General features: G+C 32.0%; 2 protein-coding genes and 2 non-coding genes across 4 annotated transcripts; 3 read left to right on the top strand and 1 right to left on the bottom strand.

Moving 5' to 3' along the window:
• The first annotated feature begins 445 nt into the window (after positions 1-445).
• LOC137827693 (extensin-like) lies at positions 446-1,686 on the top strand. The gene is made up of 2 exons (XM_068633957.1): positions 446-1,210; positions 1,427-1,686. The coding sequence occupies exon 1, from the start codon at positions 483-485 to the stop codon at positions 1,182-1,184; it is 702 nt and encodes a 233-aa protein (XP_068490058.1). The 5' UTR covers positions 446-482; the 3' UTR covers positions 1,185-1,210; positions 1,427-1,686.
• Positions 1,687-2,962: 1,276 nt separating this feature from the next.
• On the top strand, positions 2,963-5,152 carry LOC137827907 (probable cysteine protease RD19D). The gene is made up of 4 exons (XM_068634280.1): positions 2,963-3,582; positions 4,061-4,180; positions 4,385-4,628; positions 4,713-5,152. The coding sequence occupies exons 1-4, from the start codon at positions 2,977-2,979 to the stop codon at positions 5,012-5,014; spliced, it is 1,272 nt and encodes a 423-aa protein (XP_068490381.1). The 5' UTR covers positions 2,963-2,976; the 3' UTR covers positions 5,015-5,152.
• A 100-nt stretch (positions 5,153-5,252) lies between these two features.
• On the bottom strand, positions 5,253-5,325 carry TRNAE-CUC (transfer RNA glutamic acid (anticodon CUC)). The gene has a single exon. It is a non-coding gene; the product is annotated as a tRNA-Glu (tRNA).
• Positions 5,326-8,886: 3,561 nt separating this feature from the next.
• Positions 8,887-8,959, top strand: TRNAE-CUC (transfer RNA glutamic acid (anticodon CUC)). The gene has a single exon. It is a non-coding gene; the product is annotated as a tRNA-Glu (tRNA).
• The last annotated feature ends 3,272 nt before the right edge of the window (positions 8,960-12,231 follow it).

Genomic DNA, 12,231 nt, shown 5'->3' with positions numbered 1-12,231 from the left:
ATGACTCAGAATAATTCAAACCAATAAGTTTACCATATTTAACTTGTAATGTTAACCTTCTTAATTAGTTTCAAAGCAACAAAACTTAGATGTTTTTGGTTAGTATTTTTTAATGCTCCTATTCAATCATGATCATAAGTGAAGTTTTACTTCAACAACATGCATAATAGGAAGAATACATTACACATCATCAAATGAAGTTGATATTTTGATTAGAGATCTGCATAAAAAAAGGCACGTAATATTTTGATAGATGAATCGAATCCAAAACCGTGTTCCAAAGGGTTTGAAAGTCAATGTCATGGCAATAGTTCAAAACCAGGATTACGTACGTGATAACGTGTTTCCGAGAAGGTGAGTGTGGAAGTGAAAAAAAGTAGAGTTAAGAAAGGTGTAGGTTGGAGTTAAATGGTTCAGAAGCAACTATAAAAAGGGATGCAGAAGCTCACTTTAGAGCATAACCAAAACTCAGTTGGAGGAAAATGGGGTCCCTAATGGCCTCTGCTTCTATCACTCTTGCATTTGCCATTATCCTTTTCAGCCTCCCATCTCAAATCTCCGGCAACCACTACTCCTACTCCTCTCCTCCACCTCCACCAGTCTCCTCACCACCACCTCCCTACCACTACCCATCTCCACCACCACCAGTGCACAAGCCCTACCCTCATCCACACCCAGTCTACCAATCTCCACCACCACCAGTGCACAAGCCCTACCCTCATCCACACCCAGTCTACCAATCTCCTCCACCCCCTCCTCACCATTACCCTCACCCACACCCTCACCCTCACCCTCACCCAATCTACCACTCCCCACCACCTCCACCACCAAAGAAGCCATACAAATACCCATCTCCCCCACCACCAGTGCACAAGCCTTACCCTCACCCACACCCAGTTTACCACTCTCCTCCACCCCCTCCTAAGAAGTCATACAAATACTCTTCCCCTCCTCCACCAGTGCACAGGCACCGCTACCCTCACCCCCACCCAGTCTACCACTCCCCACCGCCACCAGTTCCCACCTACCCTCCCCATGTCCCCACCCCAGTTTACCACTCTCCTCCACCATCACCTCACAAGAAGCCTTATAAGTACAAGTCTCCTCCTCCTCCAGTCCCTTCACCACCTCCACCCCACTACTACTACAAATCCCCTCCTCCTCCTCCTCCTTACCACTACTAGATACCACCCTTGCATCACACCACATGGTAATAAAATCCTCCCTGCACACCTCATTACAAATTCCAACGTTTCCTCTTACCCATTTTCGTTCTCTTTTTTATTGTTGCGTAAATATCTTTCATTTCAAACAAAGATTTATCTTATGAAACATTCTCTTAGGGTTGAATATGTGAAATCCTTTTCTTAGCGTATTTTAGTAAGGGGTAACGTGAACTGACAGACTGTATACGTGTTTTGTGTAGGATCTATGCAGAAAGTGTGGAAGTGAAAGTGAAAGCCATGAAGGGGAAGGTGCACTTTGCTTGCAGATCCACGAAGAAGTATAAATGTTTATCAATTGTTTAGAGAACTGTGTTTAGTTCAATAGTTATTATGCTTTTGTTCTATTATTAGACAGTTGTAAGGCACTGTGTTATACATGTGTCTGCACTTGTCTGCATCTGTTGTAATTTTCAAAGTCCTCTTTATCAACCTCATCACCAATAAATTATTCCTTCTCACATTTATAGTCGTCATAAATTAATAATTTACCTTCAGTTCTTTGTTGTTAATAATTCATTATCACGCATTATTATATGTGATACTATTAATCATTTGATTTCAGAAGCATATTTTAAGAAAAAAATCTCAACTTGGAATAAACATAAAATAATACTTATGATATGTTAACATTTTGGTGAGGGGAAAATTGATTCCTTCTTTCTTTCCTTCCAATTAAGTATCTCATGTTTTCGTCCTAAAAATAAAATAAAATATATATATATATATATATATATATATATATATCCAGAGATTTCTTCACGTGAACAAAATCTCCGTGATTGACGTTGGAATCCTGTCCTGAGTGTAATAATTTTATCTAATGTGCTTCTTCTGACACATTTATTCGAATTTAAAAATTTGTTAAGTTTAAGTTATGAACGAGTTAATGAATAAGAATAAGATTTATAAATCTTAATATAGTTTTAATAAAGAGGTTTTTTACTACATAAGAACAAAGTCTCACGTAAAACCAATTTCCCTTGACAACAAACTTCTTGTTTGCGTGCGTTTTTGGCCCAATCGGTTTTAGTGACCTTTCTCTGTTCTAGTGACCTTTGTGTGCCCTCAAGCTTTAACCTAATTGATTGTGACCTTTGTGTGCCCTCAAGATTGAACCTAATTGATTGAACAAAGTTTTGATTCGGGAGTTCTATTCCTAGTCAATTGTCTCATGTCTGACACCATGTATGTTGAACTAAAGTACGTCATCAAGTATGTGTACCATATAAAATCTTCGAAGGCATCTACAAAATTCACTACATTATAATTGCTTTCCTTGACCATTATGATGTAGGTTCGTAGACCAACGTTATTAAGAGAAATCAAATCATAAACATTATTAGTCCATACGTGAAACTTTATTAAAAGAGAAAAAAAAATCTAATTTAACTATTTTTATGAATAAAGATTTATTTTTAAAACAAAATCCGAAGACAAAGGTTCATTTATTAAAATATTTCAAGAGTATCTCTAGGATATAAACCATTCACTTCACTTTATAGTGCTTAGTTTAATATAATTTAATTAATTTCTACTTCGACTATATTTTTTTTATTAATAAATTGATTAAATTATCAATATTATTTTTGATAAAAGATGAAGTAAAGGAAAATATTATTTTTGGTCTTACTCAAAGTTTAAGACTCTGAGCCCTACCCACGTGTCACGTTGCATGTTGAGCCTCACCGCTGCATGCTGCCACCTTTCCATGCGCTTGAAGTTCACACTCCTACCCCTGCACTACACCCTCATGTGCTCTCCAGCACCACCCTTCCAAGGCTATAACTGTAATTACAACATTCACGAAGAAAACCCCATAAAACGCAGAAGAAGAAGAAGAAGAAAAACGAAGTTAGTAGCAGAGCAGGTAGAGGAAGCACGCACGAACATGGTGGCAAAGCGAGGTCATGCCCTCACGTGCTTCGCACGTATTTCACTCGTTCTCTTCGCTCTAACCCTATCCTCTGCTCGCCAAACCACGGTTCACGACATAGCCAAAAAGTTGAAGCTCCAGGACAACCAACTTCTGCGAACGGAGAAGAAGTTCAATGTCTTCATGGAGAACTACGGGAAGAAGTACTCCACCAGGGAAGAGTATTTACAGCGTTTGGAGATTTTCGCCGGAAACATGCTGAGAGCGGCGGAGAACCAGGCGCTCGACCCCACCGCCATCCATGGCGTCACGCAGTTCTCCGATCTAACCGAGGACGAGTTTCAACGGCACTACACCGGTGTCAATGGCGGCTTCCCGTGGAACAATGGCGTCAGAGATGTGGCACCGCCGTTGAAGGTGGATGGACTGCCGGAGGATTTCGATTGGCGAGAAAAAGGGGCTGTCACCGAAGTTAAGATGCAGGTATATATGTATGATAAGTTTAGGTTTAATTTCTATGAAAATAATTACATTTTCAACCAACTACAATTCATGAGTATTATGATTTTTTGAAGTGGTATATTTTTTTTCACACTACTAACTAATTATTAGAAGTATTTAATATTATTTTTATTTTATTATTAGCTAACTGATTCCAGCTATCAACAATTAGTAACAATATCACTATTCAAAAATTACATTGATAGTAAAAAATGTATGGGGAGAAAAATTAAATTCCACCTCATAATTTCTTGTTTCAGTTTTTTTAATTTGACAATGATACTTGGTACTGCATGTCTCGCACCTAATAAATAAGGAAGGTATATGAAAAAAAATTAAAATTATAAAAATAAAATTGAAGAAGAAAGAAATTATTTTCCTTAGCTAATTAGTGATGTGAAGACTTAATTCATCTGTCTTCTTAGAGTAATGGCATACTTTGTGCATAATATGAAAACAGGGTAAATGTGGATCATGCTGGGCTTTCAGCACCACAGGATCTATAGAAGGAGCCAATTTTATTGCCACCGGAAAGCTCCTCAATCTCAGTGAACAACAGCTCGTAGACTGTGACAGCCAGGTACTATATTAAAAACATCTCTGTTCAAGGATTATTGTTAGATGCATATCTCCATGTAACTTGCTTTCTTCATTGTTTTTAAATGCACATAAATAAATGTCACAAATTTTATGCATCTCGATTCATTTCTTAACTGGGTGGGGTTTTTCTTTATTGCCTTTTTCTTAATGGGTGATGATTTTTTCTTCAATTTCTTTTTCATAGTGTGACATAACAGAAAGCACCACATGTGACAATGGCTGTATGGGAGGTCTTATGACAAATGCCTACAAGTATTTGCTGCAGTCTGGTGGGTTGGAGGAGGAGTCTTCATACCCCTACACAGGGGCGAAAGGTGAATGCAAGTTTGATCCAGGGAAAGTAGCAGTTAGGATCACAAATTTCACCAACATTCCTGTGGATGAAAACCAAATTGCTGCATATTTAGTCAAACACGGTCCACTTGCTGGTAAGTCCCCTTAATAAAACAATCCTTAATGTTTAATGTTAGTAGTATCTGTATGTCTTAACATTCATGGACTTTAATGTGTAGTTGGTCTGAACGCAATTTTCATGCAAACATACATTGGGGGTGTCTCGTGCCCTCTCATATGCAGCAAGAAATGGCTGAACCATGGTGTGTTGCTTGTGGGTTATAGAGCAAAAGGCTTCTCAATTCTGAGACTTGGCAACAAACCATACTGGATCATCAAGAATTCGTGGGGAAAGAGATGGGGAGTAGATGGGTATTACAAGCTCTGCCGAGGGCATGGCATGTGTGGAATGAACACAATGGTTTCTACTGCAATGGTGACTCAAACACAAACAGCTTCACACAATTATGCTTCCTATTAGCTACCTACTTCTGCATTATGCTTCCTATAACTAGAACTTTCATATGTACTATAGTTGTGAAGATATATATGTGTACGTGTGCACTATCTATAATAAGATCTTTATGAATGAAAACAGATCATATCATGTTAAGAGTTATCTGCAATGTTTGGTGAATTTTAGTTGCTGATGGAGTGTTTACGAGAACTGTGAAAATGGAAAATGGTGTGTGTCCACGGAATATAAAAAAATTAAAAAGTTCCGTTGCCGGGACTTGAACCCGGGTCTCTCGGGTGAGAGCCGAGTATCCTAACCAACTAGACTACAACGGATTGTTGAAATTACTCTAATTTTATAACTATATATTGTTTTTTCTTTTATTAAGAAAAATATACTCATCTCCTCTAAGGTCATTTGTATAACACATTTTCTTAATAGTTTTAAAATGGTAAAATTACTCACTGATTAGAAACTAATTTAAATTTTAGTGACTGATGATAGAAATTAAGTTAATTATCATTATTTAATGATCTATTATTATAAAGATTAATTTAATAATCAAATATATAGACAAAAAAAGATGTAAAAATCAATTTTGTGATTAAGTATATAACTAATATATTATTAAAAATATGATTTAGTGTGATCAAATATTTAAATGGTAAAATATAATCACCGTATTAATCTTTAAATAATAATAATTTACTTCAGAATATTATCTACTTCCTATAATCACTATATCAATCTTTAAATAATAATAATAATCTACTTCAAAATATTATTTGTCTACTTAATATTCATTCTTTAAAATAATTATTATTAATTAAAATTTTATTTTTACTATAATTTAAATTATTCATTGCAAATTTAAAATATGAGTAGTCATTATTTTATTATTTATATATTACTGTATACAGAAAAGTGTATTTCCTTCTTCTTTTCACACATTTTCATTATTTGTCCACTATTTAGTTCTCACTATGTACTTCAATTCTTATATATACTTTTATCATACTAAAATGACTTAGTTTTACAATTTAAAATCAACAGTGACATGTTGTAATTAAATTCAAAGCTAGAAAAATATGTTTTACTGAATGAAGTGAAGTTATAAAAATATCAGTTACTCTTCAATGTTTCACCTACAAATAAGATTTATTTACATCTTACCCAAATAAATTTGAAAGTGATATTTATATTACATTAACCTTCACTTCAAATTCATCAATCTCTTTCAAATTAATCTGTTTTTCTATATGTTCTTGCAGTTGGTGATTCTATATGTTTTTCTATATGTTCTTACACGGTTCCTGAAATTCAGCAAAATATGTACAAAACTCCAAAACCTCAGAGTCAAAGGCTTGATTTGTTTTTTCCAATCATAACTTTTTCTTTTTGAATTCCTTAAACAGTAACATAATATATTGCATGTTCTATCTTCAATCTAATTTAGTTTACTCTTCTTTTGTCGAGTCTTTTTAAATTATTTTTTATGATTATAACACTTTGCATTTCAAAATTCTTTCTTGTTGATCTGGTAAACATATTGAAAATTTTCTCTACATTATTTAAAAAATATAATTATGTATAAAATTAATAAATATAAATATCAAAATTAAATTAGATAATTAAACGAAGTTTTATATGAAATCAATCAATAACTCTTCAAATCAAGTTCTTTAATATGTCCAACAAAAATATAAAAAAAATAGGTAAACTGCAAATAGCGAAACTAAAATGTGATTAATATCAACATGATGGAATTTGTTTAAGTATAGAACTCCAAGTGTTTTTAATTTTTAATTTGCTTAAGTAGATCTAAAATTCATGAGAGGATGCAAAGTTTAACATAATGGAAATCTAAGTTCTTAAATATAGTAAGAGATCTAATATTCATTGTTTTAAACCGTAAGCCATGTTATAGTGTGAGTTTGGTGGTGCAAAAGTATATATATATATATATATATATATATATATATATATATCATAAAGGAATATGTAAGACTAAGATTCAATATGCAAAGTTGAATATTAGATCACCATTGTGATTCTTTTTAAATTGAAAAAGGAATGTTACACCACAAATATTATTTTTCAAAAATAGAAAAACCAAAAAATCATAATATAAAAATAAGCGTGCCAATATATATTTGTTTTACTTCCTGTGACATCAAAAAATATTTTATAATACTCATACAATGATTTGGGCTTAATACCTTTTTCAACTCTTCGCGAAAGTGTATTACATTTGTTTACTCCTTAAAAACAATTAAATTAAAACTAAATAAATCTCTTAATCCAACATTAAAAAAAATCATTCAATAAAAATTAATTATAAAAAAAATAATTAGTTGTTATAGTAAAATTATTTTAAAATTTAAAATAAATTTTAGTTTCTAAATTAATTTTTATTATATTAAATAATTTTTAAATTGATTTTTAACTACTAATTATTTATAAATTTATAATAATAATGTTGATGTCATTTCTCTATAAACTAAATTGAAAAGCATACAAAAGATTACTTTGATTTATTGAAGTGATATGAGTAATTGTATAAAAGATTAATTATCCTTCGTAGGTCCCTATATTTATTATTCTCCTCCATAATAATGTAGATGTCATTTCACTATAAACTAAATTGAAAAGTATACAAAAGATGACTTTGATTTATTGAAGTGATATGAGCAATTGTATAAAAGATTAATTATCCTTCGTAGGTCCCTACATTTATTATTCTCCTCCATAATAATTTGTTTGTTCAAATTACATGACCATTTATTTAAATTATAGTCATTACCAAAAAAAAAAGCTTATAATCCTAATTTTTGCACAAGAAACTATCTTCTTCTCGAAGTACATGCAAGTTCTTCCTAGACCCAATCATTCTTAATCTGCACCAAACATAACTTTTTATTTCTCAAAATGCCAAATAAAAATTTAGAATTAAAAATAATACATTCCAAAAAGATATATCTGGAATTCAAAATTCAAAATCTCACCGGATAAAAAAAATTGTAATAGATAAAATTCGTTTTGAAAAAAAAAATCTGAAACATTTTGAAAAAGAGGATCTGTAATGTATAATTCTATTTATTTAAGGGTATTTTCGTCTTTTTCATACTGAAATTGGGTGCAGATATGCTTCAGGAAGTAATTTCCCGAAGTATATTATCAAGGTTCAGCCCAATAAGCGCGAAGATGAATCAATCACTATTGAAACCCACTAACATATTTCTTCCCACAGTATGCAATACCAGTAAAAAGATCAACGCTTTTTCTTCCTACTCCTATAATTTCTAGCTGCACCCTTTTAAGTTTTTTAAATGAGCATTTTACCTTTTGTAAAAGTGACTTCAGATTTAAAAGTATTTTAGAAAAAGCTTTTTTAAATTTTCAAAACATGATTTCCAAAAGAGGATTTCTATGACAAAATTTTTGGAATAGGATTTCTAGAACATGATTTTTATAAGTTTTTCAGAACAAAATTTCTAGAATAAGTTTTTTTTTTTAAAAAAATATGATATTTTCTAAATGAGTTTTCTATAATAAGTTTTTTGGAATGAGCTTTCCAAAACAAGTTTTCGAAAACATAAAATGTTCTTAAACAATTTTTTCAAAACAAGTTTTTTGGAACAAAATTTCTAAAACTTATTTACAAAATAAGTATTTTTAATCTTTTTATTTTGTATCAAAAGTGCAATTAGTACCAATGGGGTGTAGGAAGAAAAAGTCGAATATCTAACTTACTTTTATTTAAATGTCTGATTGAGAGAATGTATCAAAGTATACTCAAATTTGTAGAGGAAAAAAAAAGAAGAATATGTGTCTTAAGTAAATTGTTTAAATTTGGTAATTTTCTTATATATTCGTTATTCAAATGTAGTATGCCTTCCGTTGTAGTCTAGTTGGTCAGGATACTCGGCTCTCACCCGAGAGACCCGGGTTCAAGTCCCGGCAACGGAAATTCATTTTTTGAATTAAAGAAAAATATCTAAAAGTTAATCAAAGTTGCTTTTACTATTAAAAAGTATTTGAAAACATGCATTAGTTTATTATGTTTATTATTGTTAGTTTTTAAATATTAGCATTTGGTGTTGGAGACAAAGTATAAAAAAAAAGTATATTTTGTTATCTAAAATTAATTGTTGTAAGACATTTTCCTAGTCTTTTGTCAAATCATTAATTCTCTTATAAAGGAAGCTATTTAATGCGTTTGATGGATCATTGAAAAGTTTTGATTTTTATGATAAATTGTATTTCATTTTCAACCATTATTTAATGTGTTATTCAAATTGGATCCTTTTCAAATCTTTATTTTATCGTTTAATGAGTTATAAAAAAAGTCTTGTAATTAATATGTTACGGTTCTCTACCCAGATTACTAGAAATTACATAATTAAGCAACTAATTATTTTCAATTACTTATATAAATAAAATTTACATAAACTTTAATTAAAATAATAAACAATTATAAAACAGCATTTCATAACTAAATTTCAAAAGTTTAAGTTTTGCTTAGCTTAAGCGAAAATAGACATCGTTTGAGCAAAAATCTTGTCGCTTAAGCAAAAATTGAGATCGAGAATAAGTTTAGTTCCAGTGTTATTTTTGTTTGATTGATAATCCTTTTGCTTGAGTGAAAATAGACGTGGGATCAATATATTTTTTCCCATTTTTGTTTGAGTGAGAATTCGCTCGTTTGAGTGAAAATACAATTATGCCTTATTCTAACTTGAGCGAAAAATCATCGCTTGAGCAAAAATTACAAGCTAAACTTTCATAAAATTGATATCTTTAAGCTTTCTCTCAAAAATTCAATATCAAATCTATATTTTCACAAAACATATCAAACCAAAATTAATACCACCTTACTAAAAGTTGTACAAGTACTCTGATTCAGCGTGTCAACCTATATATCTATAAATGCATGATCTTTAAATCAAATTCATTCAAATTAAACATTCGGATTCAAACAATCAACACTCATTAGTCTTTATACTTTAAATGATTCATAATACAATTTAAACACTTTCAATTGCTTGTTCATTCATTATCAACATGTAATTTACCAAATTAACAAAATTTAACATATCTATGCTCTGACATTCAATCTAAATCAAGACTACTAATTCACTCAAAACATCATTGCAAGAAAATTCGAAAGTTGGTAACCATGTCACATTCACATCCAGATTTCTACCAAAGGTTCTATTGAAAAACAAAATTAATTTCCCTTACTAATTAAAAGTAGGTGTGTTCCCGCCGGTTGACTCACTGCATCAGTTGCTTCTAACGACAACCTTCGACCCTTCTATCTCCGCCTAAGAATCGTACTTCCTTAATCAAGAAATATCTCATCTGCAAAGACAAAGGGCGCCTTGACGGTCGTTTGCACTCCGACGCTCAAGTCAGTATAAAGACAAAGAAATACCAAGTGTATAAAGTAGTTTCAGTCTTAGAAACTGTGTACCTTGCTAGGGTTCTTGACACCCTTTATATAGGTTGAGACTAGGGTTTACCTTTGTGTTGTTACCCTTGTCTAGGGCTCCTTGGGGAACGTTATTGCGCCACTATTTACGTAATCTTAGCATATCTGGCACATGGACTTCCCTTAACTGGAGTGCAACGAATAACAGAGTGGCCGCCTAGGTACCAACTTGTACACCTAATATCTAGCGCCATCTGCTTTGTGGGTGCCCTAAGTATTCACATGTCATGCATGCAACTTTCCCTAGAAACCCTAACCCTAATGTGCCTTAGCGCTTCCCAGGATTATTCACTCAGGTCGCGTTTGCATGCGCTATACACACCACGTGCATGGATTGTTCGTGACTTAGGTTTCCCACATATCTAATGCCTTAACTGTTAACTTAGCATAATTCTGGGACCCACCTCTCATGGCCCATCATAACGTTTAGACTGCCGATGTCCGATCTCTCCTTCTGTTGGCGAGGGCCGATGTCGATCTCCAACATCGGGGTCTATAGTACTGATGTTTGAAGACTCACCAATCCTCTGATAGGTGCATATGGGGTCCATCGTACTTGGCCCCTTTCCACTATCAGGCACCGGTGTGCGATGTTTGAGGTCAGTCATTGGAATCGATGATCGAGGACTGGTCGGGATAGTGTGCTTATAAAGAGTTCCAACTCTTGGGATAACTTAACCTACACCACATAGTCCTGGTCATGATTCAAGCATATCACTGGAACTTTGAACTAACAAGAACTAATCCTAAACTTGTACCACAAAGTCTTTATCAATGATTCAAGCATATATCATGAGACTCTGAACTAACAAGTGAAATTTTAAACATCACATGCAACCATATATGCTCAGGTAAACACTAAAACTCAAAATTCACTAAAAAAAAAGAGAGCAAAAATGAACATAATCTAACTAAAATTTTGATAGAACAATATTACTTTCTTCACCGTCAAAAATATAAAAATAACCTCTTAGTCATTCAAATGAAAAAGGTGGTTAGAATCTTAAAGAAAAGACAAAAAAATATAATAGTTTTAAAAAGATGATTTTATTTATATACATTTTTTACTCTAATAATAAATATTTAAATATCAATTTAGTTATATAATTATACTTTAAAACTATTTTCTACCAACAAGACGATGTAATTAACTATGACTATAATTCTCAATAAACATAAAAACCAATCGGGTATAACACTCGTAAAAGGAATAGTTTATTATAATTTCCATTATATTTATTTTACTTTAGATACGTAACAAGAGGAATCGTGTGTGGTTCTTAGGAGCTGAAGTTGTTGCGTCATTGTTATGACCTCAAATGACTAAAAGCCTCTCAAATGCTTTTTCAATTCTGGTCCACCTTCATGTCATGAATGGTTGGTGGAGGGGTATTCCAGTCATATTGCTATTACACCTGTACAAATAATAAACAGCAACAGTTTATCCAAACTCTTCCAAGTGAAAACAAAAGTTCTTGTAAAGGGATAATTCTAATTATCTATAACATTTTTTGCAATTTAGGAGAGAAATAAGAAAAACAATAAAACATGCAATAAAATTATTAATGCAAAAGAAAAGACTTTTCATTTTAACATTGTGAGAAATCATCATAAATTCAGTGTTAAGAAAAAATTTGGGAGAGGTGGTGATATAAACACCACAATAGAAAACATATATTTCACACATCAATAAAATAACATTTTAATTATATTTAATTTGTTTTTCAGTTTTAAATATTATAATATT

The sequence above is a fragment of the Phaseolus vulgaris genome, chromosome 7 (genome assembly GCF_000499845.2).
Source record: "Phaseolus vulgaris cultivar G19833 chromosome 7, P. vulgaris v2.0, whole genome shotgun sequence".
NCBI lineage: Eukaryota > Viridiplantae > Streptophyta > Magnoliopsida > Fabales > Fabaceae > Phaseolus > Phaseolus vulgaris.
Note: the sequence above shows the minus strand (reverse complement) of the source record. Positions and strands in the feature narration are given on the sequence as shown.